At 29.5% G+C, this 20,327-nt stretch overlaps 1 protein-coding gene across 5 annotated transcripts in view; it reads right to left on the minus strand.

Moving 5' to 3' along the window:
- Positions 1-2,006: 2,006 nt before the first annotated feature.
- LOC126740352 (G protein-activated inward rectifier potassium channel 3-like) overlaps positions 2,007-20,327 on the minus strand; it is a 37,489-nt gene continuing 19,168 nt past the window's right edge. For 2 of the 5 annotated variants that reach the window (XM_050446327.1, XM_050446328.1), the window contains exons 4-11: positions 14,645-14,759; positions 13,501-13,647; positions 6,142-6,301; positions 5,947-6,082; positions 5,769-5,889; positions 3,429-3,570; positions 3,138-3,368; positions 2,007-3,079 (exon numbers count right to left, since the gene is read on the minus strand). In XM_050446327.1, coding sequence (XP_050302284.1) covers positions 2,613-3,079; positions 3,138-3,368; positions 3,429-3,570; positions 5,769-5,889; positions 5,947-6,082; positions 6,142-6,301; positions 13,501-13,647; positions 14,645-14,759 — 1,519 coding nt within the window. In that variant the 3' untranslated portion in view covers positions 2,007-2,612. Of the gene's footprint in view, positions 3,080-3,137; positions 3,369-3,428; positions 3,571-5,768; positions 5,890-5,946; positions 6,083-6,141; positions 6,302-13,500; positions 13,648-14,644; positions 14,760-18,042; positions 18,283-20,327 lie in introns of those variants that run through there. The other 3 variants (XM_050446331.1, XM_050446330.1, XM_050446329.1) reach the window with 3 other exon arrangements.

Genomic DNA, 20,327 nt, shown 5'->3' on the forward strand with positions numbered 1-20,327 from the left:
AGAGACACATTTCCCATATGCTGTCCTGGCACAGAGGGATTATAGCAGACCTGACCGGAGTCTTAACAGGTCACTGCAGACTCAACCGACATCTGCATATCTCAGGCGTGGCCTGGCGAAGGAAATGGCATATCATTTTATAGGAGAATGCGAATGCGATGGGGCAGGATCAGGAGCAATAATCTGCACCCATGGGTGCAGATTATTGCGCAGCTCAGCTTTTTTGTCTACAGGAAAAAGAGTCTTATGCTTTTTGATTATTAAAAAACTGCTTTGAAATTAGAGGCAATTCTTTACAAGTATTTCTGAATGACATAAATATATGGTATATAGCAGTAGGGCGGCTGTAATGCACCACCCGTGAAAGGTTTATCAAATTGATAGATTTTGATAAGAAGAAAGTGCAACAAATTATTTCGACAATCAAGCAAGCTCTTGTAGTACAAGATGAATATGATTGTAATAACGACTTGCAGCTGTATAGGGGTCAAGGATATGACAACGCTCCAAATATGTTCGGGAAATTTTCTGGAATCAAAACTATTATTTTGAATAAATGTCATCAAGTAGAACTGAATGAATGCTACAAACTACAAATCTTTATAAAGGCATTCATGCAATGGAAACCAACAACGAGTCGAAAACTTATTTACAAGAAAAACTACAAGATATTCGCTATTAGCCTAACAAGGCGGAAAATTCTAACTGAATCTGGGAAATAGAAAAAGTTCTTGAAATGGATTTAACACCAGAAACTGAGGTAGACGTTGTTACTTCGCTGAAGGAATTCTGCAAAATTCAAAACTAACAATAGAACAGGCAGCTCGCAGTGTTAATTAATTTTTCACCGATATACGTCGCTTAAGAGATTCCTGGCCAGCAATTTTCACAGAAGCCAAAACTTATTGCATCAAATTTGAAGATCATAGCTCAATCATATTCAAAAGGGCATTTGAAAGAAAAACGATTTCATGATAATGAATCGGGCATAGACCATGTATTTGGCAGCCCTGAGGAACGCTTTAAAATTTAAGTCTTCTTCCAACCAGATCTTTACATCTTTTCGTAGATCTTTTGTTGAATGAGCTTGGTGCGCTGCAATCTAAGATATTGGAGTTGTCAAAGTTTTTTACATCCATCACTGAGCCGTAAGATAGCCGACCATCGATAGTGACCTTTAATACGCTGCAGACAATTATGAAAATGTCGGAGATAATTTTGAAGAGCCATCTACCACTTCTGCTGCTAGCTGCACCAAAAACACATAACTCAATGACTTTGTTGAGAGTAATTTACGATACGAAACCGATTTTTGCATAAAATTTGCAAAGTAATGAAATGGGATACAAATTATGCATTCTTCTTCTTCAGGTACCTATCCGTTTCAGAGGTTGGCAATTATAACTTTGTTTGTAACAGCTCAAAACAGTTCTACTGAGCTTTTCCCAAATCAAGTCTCTTTTATCCAATACCTTTTCTTGTATTATGGTTTGCACTAAGGATTATCAATCTTTATTTCTCATACCATGCCCCAGGCATTCTAGTTTTCTTTTTTTATAGGTGTACATGTTACATGACTTCTAAATCTTTTTTCATTCGTCTTAGCACTCCTGTGTTTGTAATGTGGACAGCTTCCATGGTATTCTGAGCATTCTTCCTAAACAGCCACATCTCAAAGACTTCCAGTATCCAGAATTCTAGGCCATATAATAAAACAGAAAAGACATAGCTTTTTCAAAATAGAAATTCTGCTTTAGAACTACTTAATCATTAACTACTTTTCAAAAAGATGAAAATAAGCAAACTTTACTTTTTAAAATTTTGAATAGCTTTCTTTAAGCTCAGAACGTCACGTAAACACCTCTAATTTAGAATGTACCTTGTTTTGACAAGATTAACAATCCAAGAAAATAATTCTTTAAAAATTGAAAATTAGGCACATATCAGAATTTTTTCCCGAATAATGTAGTAGAGACAAACCCTAAACACACACAAAAAAAAAGACATTAAAAAACAAATATTTTTAATTAAAACTAACGTCGCCACATTAAAATTGACACGGAAATGGTATCACAAAAAACTAAGAATTCACAAATAATACTTAGGTAAAAAAAATACAAAATATACAATAAAACGCACAAGCCGATAGATTGATGATATTTTTATGAAAAATATTGTATCAAGATAAATATTAGCCCTTAGATAAAGGAGGTAACACCTTCTTTATGAGTCTAATTTTCTTAGTTTACAACAGTTGGACTTAAAAGTATAGTAATAGCTTAAATTTATCAATCATTTTCTATATACTAAATTAAATATTAAAAACTAACTTGTCACTATACTGATTTTGAATGACGATTCGAACTATTCAGGTGGATTTTTAAATCAAAAATTATAAAAAAACTGAAAATTAATTATAGTGCTTATAAATAACAGACATTTGACAAATAAAAAAAACACATACTAGTGAGGTCTTCAAGAAACTTCTATACATGACTTTTATTAAAAATATTCAGATCTGTTGATACATATGGTAGTTTTTCTGTATCCCTGGTGAAATAAATAAATTCTGGAAAGCGTGCAAAACTTATACTATACTACACATTACAGGTTCAAACTATTTCAACTCTATGACTAAGATTCCCATTTAGCATAGGAACTTGTTCTTCACACTGTTGATCATAGTCAGGCGTAACATTAATGGAAGGAACAGTAATTTTCATTTCCAAACAACTACTATGCGGACTACTTTCTCCATCATCCTCATGGATATTAGGCATCGTCTTCATGTCAATGTGACTATCGATCCGTCCAAAGGGTCCCACGTCTTTTTGATTGTTGCAAATGTCTATCACGCAGTCTTTATTTTTAAAACTATTTTTGCCGTGGTATTTAAGGCTTGAAAAATCGTTGGGCGATAGTTCGCTTTTAACGGGCATATACTTCATATCAAGGTGACTATCGACACGAGGAGGAATCTTAATTTCTATATGTCCGTCGTCCATGAAGGACTCCAAACTAGAGAGGCTATCACTGGATTGGGTACGTAATGATGGAAATAGACTGGATCTTATATGATCTAAGGAAATATCTTGTTAATAATTTAATGGCATAAATTAAAAAAACTTGACATTTACCCGAACCAGCGTCTGCACTAAATATTGCTCTATGTTCATCCAACTGTTTGGCACTACAAAGAGGCGTGTCCACCTGCGTTGTATGATTAAACAAAGCATAATCAACCTCATATTCTCCAGAATCCTTCTTAAAAGTCACCAGTGATTCAAATCTGTGCCCCCATAAAATTTCTGAGGGCAAATAGCTTGATCTTGCTTGTGTGGTCATGCCTGTTGATTCTATGACACCTTCTGTAAAAGTAAGGTAATATTTATTTAGAGGGAAAACTGATTTTAATGTTTTGTTTTTACCTAAAATAACAACGATTTCAAATCGCTCCCTTAAGAGGTCGGTGGCGGACATTTTGTAAAGTGGTGATGCACTGTCGATCTTATGTACGATAGTGGTAGGCCAAATAAAGAAAATCTTGTCTACCTCCCCATCTCCTCCAACCTGTAAAATAAGATAATTTGAACATATTATATAAGAGTATGTATGTTAAAATATGGTAATAATATGAAGTTAGGAAAATCTTGTGTGGTTTTTTCGATAATTAGTTTAAATTAGAGCGAATTAGTAAACTTTAAGAAATAAGAAAATAGCACAGGCAAAGGCCATATTAGAAACAAAACGGGTAAGCGATGATTAGGTTAACACATACAAATATACAGATGTTAAAATGAAATTCATGTCGAAGTATGGAAATCTTCCTAACTTTATTTAAAAACTCATACTTCTACTTTAAGATAGTTTCATTAAATACAAAATCAGACGAGTTCTGCCTTCGGTTAGATCGTCAAATTTATTTTAAGCTACGTCCCTATATATTTATTTATTTAATTTTTTGGAACACTTTATAAAAAATATACGAACGTTTTCAGATATGCCTTTCTTTATCTGTCTTTGGGTCTTTTTGATATATCTTTTTAACATATTATTAATTAAAAGTTAAATTTAAATCTACTTCATTAATAGTACTTTACTAGAATGTACACAATGGCGTTCTATAAAATTCTTCTAAAAGTCTAAGATGCTTGTAGAATATGGGTTTTCGCACCTTATTCCATCTACTTACTATTTCCAAAGTACTGATAAATATATTGTACTGATGCCGTTTTCGGAAAAACAATATAGCCCTAGGAATATTATTTAACTTTATATTTCATTCAAATAATGCCATGGAGGTACAAAGGATATGTGACAGTTCAACATTCATTGCAATTGTAAAATCTGTGGTGTCATTATTAAATTTTAAATTTAGGTTCTCTAAAATATTTCATCTATGGTTATCGCTGCAAAATAGAATGGCTAATGATTTAATTGAATTCATTTTTAACAAAAGGTTTTCAGTTTCGTAGTATAGCATATAAAGCGCCTTATTGATAAATTGATAACTGGATTGATAAATGAATACTTAAATCACATCGGTGTTTTTAAATGAAAAATTCAACTGGATATCATCTATATAGCATAAATTTTGTAGTAATGAATTTTTTGGATAATTTGTGACGTTTATTAAGTATAGAACAAAGGTTTAAGAATACTACCTTGGGCTACACTAGAAGTCACTTCAAGAATTTATTTCCAAATTTCTTTTAAGGTTCCACAAGGCGTTTTTTTACACTAAGTTTAAGTAAAAAATATTGATTTTTATTTATTATTAAAAAGTAACATGCTAGGATATATATGTATATATAGTATATTAGTAAAGAAACCTCTGGTTACCATGCAATCTTGGCTAGGTATACAACGAATTTTCGACTTCTCTTATACTACTTTAGATTTATTTTTAGTTTAAGCGGCGCAGTCTTATGGTTTGAGAATCTTTATGTCTTGTATGCTTAACGCATAAGCAATATAACAAAGAGTAATGTGCCGAAAATCTTACCGGACTACTATTTAGGCTTTCGACGCTTATTTGCAAGTGTCCAGTTGTAGAGATCCGGGTTTAAAATCCTTGATGTAAGTATTTATTTAAAAAAAAAGACGAAAAAATTGCCAAAATATTTAAAAAAAAATCTTTATTTGTATATAAATTGTTGACGTTATATTTTTATAATTTATTTTTAACTAATCATATTAAATCTACAATTTTTAAACCCGAAAAAAATTAATATAAGAGACTTAATATGCTTTGTAACATTATTTTTCTTTGTTTATATCCTTAAAATATGTAATTTAATTTTTAAATTTAATTTTTTATTTATTATTATAATTCAACTTTATTTTATTATGCAAACACATTTTTCTTCATTATATCGGATTATAATGAAATATTTTTTATTCAAAATTTAATTGCAATTAATTTTTTAAATCAGGAAAAATTCATAACACTACACCCTTGAATATGGCCGGCAGCACTGTTTGAGGACAAGCTAATTTATGAGACGTGTAAAATCGTATGCGTGCGAAAGAAATAAATAGAACACTTTGAGCGTAATTGGATGGAAAAATTACCATTTAGATTTACTTAAAACGTTACATTTAGTGATCATAAGCTTTCAGATTGTTGCGGCGAAAAATAAGTCATTTAATAACGCAGAAACTCTACCACGAAAACATGGTTAATGCAATATATTATGTTAATATTAACACGGCACACGAAAAATACAAACCACTCTTAATATTGAATAATATAATACAGATATTACCTTTACCTTCAGTTCAGTTTGAAAGAACGGCAAATGCTCTCCCTCCTTGGTAACTTTATGTTTTATTAGTTGAGCTCTGACATGTGCTTCAATTATGTGGCTTTTCCTCATGTCGCCCACTCTAAATTAAATTATTTTATTTATATTTCATTTTTAAAAAAATAATTCTTCCACTTACCTGAACATTAAACAAGGCACTCCATCTCTATGGCTAATCACAGCATTTCTGGAAAACAGCAACGTTTGTGTGCGTTTTTTAGGACGAGATAATTTTGCGAACACTATTCCTACCATAAAAGCTTGAATCATAACACCTAAAATACGTAGAAAATAATTTAGTTGTGACAGTTTGACGTTTTAAAATATTACTTACCAGCGATTGCCTGTATACATAAGATGAAAATGGCTTCAGGACACTCGTCCGTGGTGGCTCTAGTGCCAAAACCAATTGTGTGTTGAGTTTCTACACTAAATAAGAAAGCGGTTGTGAAACTGTGTACTCCTGTCAAGCAAGGTTGTGTGTCAGTACTGTTCTAAAAAAATAAAATGCGTATTAATGCAAAATAAATATTTTTTTTTCAAATATTCTAAGTTAGCTATAATAATGTATGACTCTTATAAACCTAAAAAAAATAGCAAAATATTCAAATTAAAACTGTTCAAACAAATATTTACACGATTATAGAAACTGATGTGATGATATTTTAAATTGATCTGTAGGATGATATTGACGGTATCCATTAAGAGGTATGAGTACAATGTGTTGAGAACTTGCAATCATTGAAAATAAATGTTATAAAACCCGTTAACGTTTAACATTGAATAAACAAACTTGACTAATTGAACTGAATTCAATAAAATTAATTATGTTACATTTAACAGCAACGCTTAATTCATGTTTTGTGAATTATAATATTGCATTATTATGATAAATACAGATGCAGAATAAAATATTTATACATTTTTCATTGCGCATTCATGTGTACATCGACAGTGCCTGTTATGCATTTGTTTTCCTCCCCTTTTCATTACTTTCAGACTAATCATTTCATTCCTTAAGTACCATCAACAAAACTACTTTTTTCGATGAACAAATACAGTACCGTAAGAACAGTACCTCTTGAAAAATTAGGAAATTCCATCCAAAACTTTAAGGTTGAAATGATGTACTTATAAATCCAAACAAAACCTTAAAAGTGGATTTTGTCGATGAGGTCAAAAAAAGTGCCATTCATAAGTTCCATCCATATTCTGTAAAAAACTCATGACTTAGGCAAGTTAGTGTATATTAATTATTTATCATAATGACTATAAAAGATAAAATCATCGACCCGAAGTTGTAAGAAACAATTGTTTTGGACCAAACAATCATTCAACAACTATGAATCGGCAAAATTAACATTTTAAACGCTGTTCATCAGGAAAAGAATAAATAATTGTTTTAGAAAAGCCCTTATTTATTTTTAAAAAGACCATTTTTCAAAGTCTTAAGGAAATTCCTATAATTTGATCACCAGGTGTCTATGTAATATACTTAAGGCGTAAGTAAGTTTCAAGTTTCGTTATAGTCTATTTCAAATAGGTAGAGAGTAATAAAAACTTATGCAAAGTATGCAAAAGAGGTACAGGGTTCTCTCTTTTTCGGATGGCACTTTAATGCCCGTTGAGGGGCACTGGCGATCTTTTTATCTTGCCATTATTTTGGAACAAAATATTCTTCATTAAGCCAGGTTTCATCAAAATAAAACATTTTCTTTTAATTCCTGCGGTCCGGCTTAATTGTTCTTAGATTAAATTAAATTTTCTTTTGGCCAAGTTCTATTAAAATTTTGTCCAAAGTTGGTATATCTTTTATAAAATAAAAAGAATGAACTTTTTCTCGAACTGCACGTTTACTGTCTTCAACAAGGACTCTGGCCGGTCTGCCTGTCCTACGCTAATATAACTTTTTCATTGACTGACAATGCAGGAGTATGAGTAGTAGATCTATATTAGAACTGTGTTATATCTAACTGTATGTTATATATAACACTACGGCGTAACAATTAATACTACCATGTTTAACACTTGTTGACATCCGCCAGATTACCTGGCAGAAGCACAATGAAGTTTTTATTACCTGCCAAATAAGTATATTAAATATTATGCTACTCTGTGTTACATTTAAAAATCGCACCTAACTATACCCTTCTTACAGCGTTCGAACCCTATCTTTTTTTCTCGCTTTATTCAGTAATTAAATACTTTACTAGTTTAAGGTACTAAGTTTACCTACGCCCATGGATGACCACAAAACTTTCGGAAATTTACATTTTATTACTCTCTACCTATTTGAAATACAGTATGGTATAAATATGTACGTGGCAAAATTCCATCTTGGAACGTTCTTAATTAAATAAAAAATTATTTTATATTAACAGTTATTAAAATAAATATTTTTTACCATTATTACACCATAAAATTAGTTATGGAATAAACATTTTTTTTTAAGAAAGATTTAGCTTCTTTTATTGTGAAAATAGTAAGAATTAGGTGAAATATCGTAACTGAAGTATTTTTAGGATATGCTGAAAATAACATCTCAGGAACCTTATTGGTTAGCATTAAAAAAAAACCTTAATAGCGCATTGCAGGGATCTCCTGTGTTACTAGGGAATGGTTAATCGAACCAAGAATAAACAAGATAATTGTTATGATTATAGATAAGCTTTTATCATTTGCAAATTGATAAAATGATTATAAGATCATGAATTATTAAAATGTTTTCCCTATTCCAAATTACAAAAAAGGATCCATAAATTCAATAATTAAATCTAACCGTAATATATACTTTACATTAAATTTGTAGTATAAAGATGAAATCATAAGACAATTTCACAGGAATTCATATAATGTTTAATATTCTTTCAACAGATCTTTGAGTTATATTATAAACCAAGATATTCACCAGAAATATATAAATCCTTTTACAGGTCTTAACTCGGAACTCTTTACTGGTTTATAATAGCAAACTGAGAAAGTGTTATATATACACTACATTATTATTTTATGTATGTGAAAGTTTACGTAATTATAAAAGTAAATTCCAAAGTACCCATTTTTTGTTTATTTCTTCTGTGACAGTTTATTTAACTAAATTTTTTTATACTAAGAAACGGATTTTTTTTACACCCAAAGTGTGGCCTTCAAATTAAGAATCGATCTATCAAATTTTAAACCTGGAAGCAATAAGAAGATATTCAAAGCACGTAAGAATAATATTAATAAAGATAATTGAACTTGTGAATTTGAGACTGATATATATATATGGTAATATGATCAGATGTACTAAAGCAACTAACTTTGTTTACAATATACTGCGATAAGCTCTACCAAAGCCTTGGAAAAGTCAGTATATCCCATCCAACTGAAACTCCTTTCAAACAGATTTAGCTGAAGTATCGATAAGTTTTTGATTAAGTATTTAATAGTTTTTTATGATAAAAATAAATTTGGTCTTATATAGGATCATCTAAAAGTTTTAGTATAACAGCTGTTAGCATTAATACAGAAATTATTATAATTTTCTATTTTATTGTTATTATTAACATTAAACAGTGCTAGCACGAAATTATACTAAATTAATGTTCGAAAGACTGCTACATTTAGAGATCTTTGAAAAAAAATTAAGAAAAAAAATAAGAAAGAGTATAGATACATTTCAATAAAAAATAGATTAGTATTCAGAATCAAAAATAAAACATTTAGTTTAATTTAATTTAATAAAAATGAGACAAAATGCTGAAATAATAAAAGGAATGTTTATATTTTTGGTCACCATGTTGAAATACCTATATAATTTAAAAAAATCATCCATAGTTCACAAGAATACTGATGATTTAAAAAGACAACATACACTCATGATGACTAGCAGAATTTTTAAAAGATTCGTATTTAAATTTAAACAAAAGGTATTACTGGTCACATCCATAAATACATACAAAAACTATTAATGCATAAAGCTTAAACAAATTTCAAAATACTAATAGTATACATATGGCTATACATACGTTTACATGTAGGCAATTTTAAATATAGTTTACGACTAAGGTATCTACAATATGTTTATAAAGATACATAGTTATAGGTAAGTATGGTAAAAATGAGCAAGACCAAAATAAAATAAAATAAAATGAAACTTACTCAACTAGGTTGTTACAAATAAAATGTGCGCTAAATTGGTTATTCAGGCATGTAAGCTCCAGACCTTTAAGGGCTTTACTAATTTCAAGAATTTCTGAAAGATCCAATTTTTTATTCTTATCGCAAGCATGCAATAATTTAATGCCATCTTCTGGTGGAAAAGAATATTTTTCACTAAGCAGATTATTAGCGAAAGCCGATTTTGATGTTGTTAAATTACTATTGTTATATTTTCAAAATTAATGTTTATGCTTCTTGAAGCTCTGAGATTTTTTCTGCCTGACTGACCTACATGAAAAAGCAGGGCAATCTGGACATTTAATTTCATATACCCGGAAGATAGCAAAGGGCTCCATTTATCTTAAATTTTTACTCGGTGTTTTTTAAGGTGTTTGTTGTTGAGAAAGCACAAATGATGTTGAACGGTGCAAAGATTCTTGCGGTAAAATGTTGCCAAAATATGACATGAATCTGTAGTTGAATGATTGTAACTTGGTTTATCGATATGAATAATATTAAAAGATAACTTGTACTTATTTATGAACCGATAGTAGGTCTTATTTATGGGAAAAAAATCTGCTCAGCAATTGCTTTAATTGTGAAGTTCTTTATTAAATGCATGGCGATATAAAGGAATGTTAAATAATCTGACAAATTTATGGCTATATAGAGTATTGGAATTGAATTGTATTACAATTTTTCTGTTTATTTCAAACTCAATTTTATTATATATAAAAGTTAAATAATCATTGTTTTCCATTTCAAGCATAAGCTGAATTTTATTATGGAGGGAGTTGACAAATTTTAGAAAATCTGACAACTGGCTATCGTCTCCATTACCAATAATACAAATATTATCCACATACCTTTTGTGAAATAGTAGGTTGTTATTAAAATTAGATATTAGACGAGCGATATTGAGTATGACCCAATTGTTGACAGATGTATTAGCAGAAAATCCCAAAACTTCTCAAAGGGTTTTTTTTAGCCACGATGAGAGTTTATAACACGAGGAGTTAATCAAAGATACTACCGGTCTTATAGGCATATTCGGTTCATGAATCTTTGACAAACCATATAAAAGTGGAGTTTTTGGATTCTTGTGATATATTTATATTTATTTTTCTTAAAATGTTTGAGGGTTAAAATTATTTAATCTAGAGCATTTTTTTAAATATCAAAAAGACCAATTAGTTAGGTCTTTATTTAATATCTCAAAAATCCTCGCTACGTTTACAACTTTATACATATATCTCTATCCATCACCACCAAACAAGAACTCTTGTCCGCCTCTGTAAAAATAATATGATGTTCTTTCATTTTCTTCTTTATAGTATTTAAAGCCTAGTTGCAATTACAATTAAAAAAATTATTATCTTCCAGATTGAAATTCGAATTTAAAAATGGTACAACTTTAGCCCTTACAATATTAAATTATTATATAACCTACATAATAATTGTTATTTCTGTTTTGATTGTAAAGAGTTCAACATAAAACTGGAAAAAACGATTTGTTCATGGGCCATAAATAGATTATTATTAAAGTACTTATAACCTTACAACATACCTTAAATTAAACAAATAATGATTTTACTGATTGTAACTGTAATTAGCTCATTATAAATAAAATAATTGTTATGATTCAGAAATAAGCTTACCGACAGCGATTTGATTAACTAATAATGAATTGGTTTCTAAATTAAAGTTTATTTAAATGTGTTTATTTAACGAAAAAACCATATAAATTTTGGTAGAAAAACCGATATTCATTTTTATTTTCTTAATGATTTTCTTTTGTTTTTTTTTATTAGTGTTACAGTGCGTTATTATCTTTTATTTAACGCCTATAGTGGTACAAAACACACCTATATGCATTATTATTATACCTTATTTTTTAAAGAAACCTTCCTACTAAACCTATGTGTTAACCTAGCTATTGTAATAAATCACACTATATCTACATTTCAAAAATTTCATTGAACACTTGCATAATAAGATCATATATTTCAATAGTTGCGTAACATTTTTTTAGGATATTATTAGAATATTTGATAATAATAGTGAACAGATTTATTACGTTTTAAATTGAACTTTATTTAAATTTCTTTTAGTATAAACGGCAGAAGGTTATAGGCTCTTGGTGCTAAATATATATAAAATCTAAAATTTATATTTTTAAACTACTACGAAAGTCTCCTGTAGTCTTTGATCTTTTTTTATGAATATGATTTATACTGTTTTTGATATGAGCTTTAAATTGGATGTGTGAACAGATTGTTATGTATAAGTTCTTGAAATTAGTTGTTTTTTCTGTAAATAATCGATCTGTAGAGAAACTTGTTGGTTCATCACATATAGTCTTTATATAATAAACCAAGTTTTATGTACCATAATTTATATACAACATACAGTTTATGAAAAGGATTACTATATAATTCTCCCCATACTAAAATTCTATATCTTTGAATTGACTGAGTTAATATATATATGATCATTGTCACTTTTATCTAAAATTTATAAAATAGACATTGAGTATGTATATGCTAATTAAAATTTTGTCAAGGTATATCCCAAGATATTTTGTATGAGAGGTTTCCTTTATTTAAATATATCTATTAATAGAAAATTATGAAAATATAGGGCTATTTGTCCTATTTTTATATGACGTAACTTATATGTTTAACCTATTTTTTACCTTATTAAGACTCTATGGCATATTGTTTGTAATCCCAGTTTACACCATTAAACGCTGTCGTCCTCATATGAAATAATGACTTTATTTTTTATTTTAAGAAGAGAAGCTCAATTCTGGGCCTTGGTGTACTCCTATTTGTATTATCTCAAAATGATTTATTTTAATAATTAATTAGCGTTTGCAGTAGCTAATCTTTACACTATTATTATTTATTTTACAACGAAAGCATTATTTCATTTCCCTTCGTATTTTTGAAGTAAATTTGTGCAAGACATTTTTAGTACTACATAATGGTAAACAACTCATATTGATTAAAAATTACTTATTAAGGTCGATAATTACTGCTGTGAGTTTTAGATGTTGATTTATAAATTGGGGTAACAACTGTTTCTAGTTCAAAAAATTGGAAGGTATATATCCAGTTTCATAAGTTTGAGATATTATCTATTTTAGGACTCTTTCTGAACTTTCCACATTGGATTGCTTAGCAATCATCAGATTAGCAATATTTTATTGTCAATAAGTGCTTTAAATTTAGTGATTTTGATAAAATATTGTTTTTCTTGTGATGCTAAATTGCCTGACTTGAATATCTAGTTGAATTATTTTGCAAGGTAAGCCATAATGGGAAAAATTATATTTGGGGCAGTAAAAACACATAACAATAATAAATTATGTAAATAATTTTAATTAGACCTTTCTGGATTACTGTATTCAAAATTGACTTTTTTGTAATAATTATATTAATTTATTTAATAATTTCAAGTCATAAATTAATATAAGGTTTAAATTTTGTATCTGTTCTGGTTAAATAATTAAAATTTATAAAAAAAAAATTAGAAATACTATACTTACTACATAGTCATCGCCTATCCTTATATCATGTGTGAAAACAATCAGCCACCAAATCAATGCAAAGAGAAGCCAGGATATTAGAAAATTTAGTGCGAACACTAAAAGTGTCCATCTCCACTGCGCATCTACTAAAGTTGTGAATATATCCTAAAAAAAAACCTCAATGACTTAAATTGACAAATTAGTCTTTATAAAGTTCTCAGCGATTGAATTATTAATGTACCGTTTTTACGAGTTAACACTTTAACGCTGTAAATAATACTTAAGGTTTCAAAGTCTGTTTACATGACCGTAAAATATCTCAAAAAATGTAACGCCAGAATAGAAAGCCGCATTATTAGATCTTAAATTTGCGAAACTCGATATTTGTTTAAGCACGTGTATGTAAACAGTAATTGGTATTTTTCAACTCAAAAGCGGTTTTCTATTTGGTGTTCGAAAATATCGACAACGGCTGGACATGTTTAAAAACAAATTAAAAAATATATAAATTTTAAAACCGCAGTAAAAGTTAAAAATACGCTTAGTTTAAGTAAATGTAAACTACATAATTTTACTTGGAAAATTTAACTTTTTTGCAATTTTCTCAAGGAAATTCATTTAAAATTAACAAAAATTTATGTGGAAGAAAATGCTTCACTAGCCCACATGTGAAGAAGAACAAGAAAGTTGTTAAGATGATAATAAAAACAAAAAAAAAAGCAACAAAAATAATATCGATTCGATAAAAGCTTTAAAGATAAAGAGTTAAATGGAGACGTGGTTATTTATTAAAAAATGTATATGCCGATTCACAAAATAATTAATTCATGTATTATACGTGAAATTTTGACATTTTTCGCCTTCACTCTCTATACATACTTATAAAACACTGTGTACAGATATACGATGTATGCGTAGATAAATACATCATAAAATCTATCGATCTTTCAGTTTATAATAATAAGCAATCAATCATACTAGGTTATTAATAAATTTGTTATTGCTTCGTTCAAATTTTAAAAGAGGTCCGCATCATCTATGTCTATATAATCAGTAAACATTATATAAAAATCGTTTTGAGCAAATAAATTGGAAAATTTTCAACGTCAAACCTATTCTCGTCATAATTGTTTAAATAAGGAAATTGAAATATTTATTTTACCTGAAGGTATTTGCGTCTCCGTTTGGCTACGTTGCCTTGGACCACGTTACACTCCCCGTTTTTAAAAACAACCCTTTTTCTTATTCTTCTGGCGTTAAAACGACTCTGACGATATCTGAAAATAAATTAAAGAATTCTATATAAAAATTAATATATTTGTTTTGAAAACTTTTATATATTATGTAGAGTTTACTCTAATATAAGCAATGTGGTACAATCCTTCATCCTTAAATCAGCAAAGAGTTGAATGACTCTTCTCTAAAGCACACTTTATTAACTTCGCTTTAATCCAATTGGACCTTCAAAAAATTAATGGTTTCAGAAGACCTCCTAGCCGTTATTGAGTTGCAAGAAGAATGATAATAATAGTAGCAGATTTACATAAAAGTCCTTTACAGAACTTTTATAAAATGAAATTAGTAAAAAGTGTTTGTGGATCAAGTCAAAATATGTTTTGAAATAGATGAAAGGGGATCAAAACTTATAAATAATCTGCAGTTTCAATCAAGTAGAATTCTAGGATTTTTCTTCCGTTTTGTGACCATTTAGTAATCAACTTTGGATCAGTGTTGTTTAGTTTGTGATATTCGCTTCCAGTTCAATCCGCCTACCCTCCTAAGGTCTGATCCCATTTTAGGCCATTTTAATGTGTCTTGCAAAGCTTTCAATTTTACGACGTAATCCCTAGAGATTAGTATCTTTGTTTTACTTCTGCTCTATTTGTTTATTTTTATCGGCCAGCCTTACTCGCAATATTTGTTTCTCCAAAGATGTCTGGATTTTTGCACATTATCCATGTTCATATTCAAGTTTGACATCCATATGTCAACTGAAAGGATATATTGGTTGAACACTTTGCTTCGTAAGTATTTTTACCCATTAAATCCTATCCAAGGCAATCGTATTCTTCTGATTCTTTCAGCTGCTTGTGTTCTGATTTTTTCTTGCCGGGTTTAAGTATTGTCTTATACACAATTTTACACACACATTTCTCCACCCTTTTCAAACTGAAATCATTCATAACTACACTTCTTATTTCTTCAATGTTTATTATTATCTGATTCTCGTACAAATTAATTTTTAATTCTATTTTCTCTGATTCTGTTGTTGATAATTACGTAGTGATAGTTTCTAATACTTCGACATTAGGAAAATATCTATGGCGAATCTCAGATGTGATAGTTTTGTGCCGCTTGATATTTATGTCATATTTAAACTCTATTAATCTAAACATATTCTCCAACAACCAGCATTAAGAAGTTTATAGATATCATACCTTGCCCAATGTCTCTTTCTATAAATAGAGTTTATATTTTCTATAGGTACATCGCCATAGTTATATAAATATATTGTGTATTAGCTGCCATAATATGTCCTCCACTAATCCCCACAGTGATGCCCTATTAAAAGTCTCTCAAAAATCTCATATTCAATAAAGGTAAAAAACAGAGTCAGATTATATTCATTTGCTTTTTCTATGCAGATATGGTGTTATATATATCCTTTCTGAAATCCAGTCTGCGGGATTAGTGATAAAGCTGATGAACAGCATGTAGACTTTGGACATGATGTACGACATCTGATGTCACTCTTGTTTACTTTTCAGTAGTAAAATTAATACTACTTTTTCATTCCAGTCTCTAGGAATTTCAGATTTGTATAGGCAGTCCTTAACGAAAGTTTTTTGAGTTGGTAATAGCGCTGCTATGCAGGCATAGAAAAGTCTTCTCCAAATGGTCAGGACATACATTACATAAATATTGAGATTTATCCTATAAAATTGAGAATAGTAAAAAGTCACTCACACAATAGTTTATCTGCTACTGCCAAAGGTAATTAAGATATCTTAAAAAAAAATCAGGATTCGTTCCTTTGTATATGCATATTAAATTAAATAAAAACAAACTTAGCAGGCTAATAGAGAACCAGCGAATCCTGTCATTTAAATCCTGAGCACCTAAAGTGACGGCGATAAAATTCGACAAACCTATTGGATTATTAATGAAAGAACTATAAAGTAAAGTAAACCTTGATGGACCTTACCTTTACTGGACCAATTAGTCAAAAAATGCTTTTTTATAAATTAAAAATGTACTGCTGGTTAATTTATGTGGAAATTGGTAGAAGAACTAAAAAGAAATGGGGAGCAATATTTAGATGCATGTTAATCAGAACTGTAACTTAGAAATTACTAACTGTACCCTGATAACTGTTCGTTTTATTGCAAGATCTAATCTCATAAAAAGAACTATAAAAAACTTTCTTTTTTTTTAAACTTCCACTCAGACCACCTCATTGATTCTTACTCTCTTAAAGAAGGACCTTTAAATATAAATATTAAGTGGGTAAAAAATACTAAAAATAATAATAAATTAAGAACATATTGCTAAAGTTTCGTTGGACATTTATTCTGTCATTCAGACTGAAATTGACATTAAATATTTTTTTATTCACAGTTTGCCCATTTAAGTAAAAGAAACATTTTTAATTTATGAAAATACCGTAAAAAGTCTCATCCAATGTCGATGAATAGTTTCTTAGGAAAATGGGTGAAGAAGTATCTTTTATTTATCGAAAACAGCTCATAACAATTATTAAAAGTGTTGTGTTGGTCTATCAGAATATTCCACGATTATTTATAGAAACTTGGGAGGATACTATAGTTATGTAAAAACTTCAACCTTGAAGACCTTTAACAAGATTTGCGGACTGAATACTGAACTAGAAGATTTAGTTTCTGATCATGTTCTGTTATGATTATTTTTCTATGACAGAGAAATCTTCCTCTTTTAGTTTGACTCAATTGGTTCATTGCTCTAACCAGATAAACTGATTACCTTAATAACCTCTTTTTTAAATGCTGAAATCGAAAATTGTAATATCTGTTTAATTGGAGACACTGGAGTGCCAAATCATTTTTACCAGCTTATATTGTTTGATGTCGCCCTCACATCACTGGTTTGACTAAAATTGAAGAGATAAACTATAGACCTACTACAAATAGAGTAAAAGGTAAACAATTTTTTTCTTACATAAATTCTTTCAATAAGAATTTACTTAGAATTATGCGTTGTTATCTATAATTTATTTAACAAAAAAATATCAAATACAAGAACAAAGATTTCTCCCAATCAGCTGTGTGAAATGGCCTGCTATCAGCTATGCTAAAAACCCCTGTCGAATTTGACAGTTAACATTTTCTGAATACCGACATGGGCGCCTAAGGAAAAGTTGATAAAACTGACCTGCATTCCGGTAGAAATATTATTAGAAATATACTTGGTAAAAAAATAATTCCATGTAAAGATTAAGAGTTAGTTTTCTGACTACATTTTTTATATAATTTGTAATAAGATCGATTGATTGATTGAATGATTATTTAAAAATGTAAACTATACCTTTGCCATGTATGAGCCCATGCCTCCTCACCACTATAAGTAGCCTTGCTAGCAAACAGGGATACTTGCGAAAGACATCTCTTTAACCCCGTATTTAAATGTGTTAAATTTTCGCCGAGCATTTCAAAAAATAGAATATAATGTCCTAAATTTCTATTTTTGAAAAAAACCTTTTATACGCTCACGTTATTGGAAAATAATTTTTTTTTAACATAAACAAGGCTCTAAAACAAATATTTTTATATACAGCGGAAACAAAGTCAAGGCTGCAAAAAATCCAGAAATAATCCGCGAAGTAAATCACATCTCTTCACTGTTACATGTTAAAAACTATTCACTAACATCGAATGTAAACTAGAAAAAAAAACCACGCGGAAAAGTCGCATAAATATTTATGTACTTCATGCACAATGCGCTTCATGATTATGTTACGATTATAACTCGAAATGTCGCGACGTTTTATAAAAAAAAATTGGCGTCTGCTGGTGTGTAGCCTGGCTATTTTAAATTAGCGACGGTTTATGTACTAATAATATGTAAAAAATTCTGTTATTTATTTTTAGGATGATGCTTATTAAAAAACAGTCAGCTAATTTGTTAATTAAATGCGCTGTACGGCTTAGTATAAAACATACCTTTCATCATGAATGCCTACACATAAATTTCAATTTTAATTAAATTTTATTGTACTCTGTTATATACATATATATAGAATATACAGGGTGTTTTATTTGCTATGTATGACTATTGCTATTTCCGAAACTATACGAAATACGAGGGCGGTTAAATTAGAAAAAAGTTGCCAATTTTGATGTTTATTCTAAATCCTTTTACAGCATTCAAAATGTTTATTAGTCCGTGAATTAACAGAGTGATTTATAAAAAACGCCAAATTATTGTTTTCAAAACTATTAATTTAAAAACTTAAATACTTTTAAATGTTTATTCTTTTCCTCATGATTTAAAATTTAATTAATTAAAAGCGTAAGCTTATTAAACTTGTTAAACCCGATGAACCCTAATTTAAATATGTAAAAAAATTTAGTTTTAAATATACTTATTGATATTGTCGGTTCAATTTAGTTGGCTGTGATAGTAGTTAAGGTCTGCGTTGTCAAGATTACTAAATAAAAATAGTATTTTTGACAGAAGTTATCAAGCATCGCGTCAGTTTTTATTCACGTTAATATTGTTCGAATTGCTAAAATAGTTTATATTTCTTTCTTTTTTGCTTGTTCTTTCTTAATTTATTTCCTTTGGTTTATTTTTGTGTCAAAATGAAGTTTTCAAATGAAGAACGGCGAGATTTATTGTTTTGGTATGCAAGAGCATTTCGCAATGCAAATGATTCACTTCAAATGTACATACATTTGTATCCAGAAAGACGAATCCCAAGTTTTACAATATTTGCCATGGTAAAAAGAAATTAGCGCCAATTTTAAGAACCCACAAAAGACACGCGAAGATGTGAAGGAGGCGAAGCAAAAGTAAACGTGCTGGATAAACCGACGTAACTGGCGTAAACATTTTAGTTTTAACTAATTGTTCTTATTATTTATTTTAGGATACATTAATTACAAAAATATTAAAAATAGCGATAGTTCTCATACACTTCTGCAGAAAGAGACTGGAATTTCAAAAATGTTCGCCAAAAAAATATCGAAACAAGTTTAGACTTTATCGATGTTGAAAGATACAATATTTAAGATCATACGATTATTGGAATTTGATATCAGAAGAATATTTTGTAGATGGGTTTTAAGAAATTGAAGGCGTGACCCTAACTTATTAAAACAGATTTTATGGAGCGACGAGAGTTGATTTTGTAATAATGATTGGTTTACAGAAATATCCACATCGTTGGACTCAAGGTAATCAACATTTTCATCAAGAAACCGCTTTCCAAGAGAGGTTCGTCATAAATGTTTTGCTGGAAATACTCGACACACGAATAGTTAGACCATTTTTTTCAATGACCATTTACCTGGACAAGTATATAATAATTTTCTAAGAAATTCTCTGCTTTTGTATGATAAGATCTTTTGTATGATATCTTTCTTGATGTAATAAGAAACATTGAATATTTTCAAGATGACGGTGCACCTGCACATCAAGATCGGCGTTGCACAAGGTTTCTGAACAATTTTAAACCACATCATTGGATGGGTAATAACGGTCTTATAAATTGGCCCGCAAGATCGCCTGATATAACACCCATGGATTTTTCCATATGGGGTTTTACCAAGTTTATCAAACTACGCCTTAAAATTTAAAGGACCTAAAAA

Source organism: Anthonomus grandis, chromosome 9 (assembly GCF_022605725.1).
Source record: "Anthonomus grandis grandis chromosome 9, icAntGran1.3, whole genome shotgun sequence".
NCBI lineage: Eukaryota > Metazoa > Arthropoda > Insecta > Coleoptera > Curculionidae > Anthonomus > Anthonomus grandis.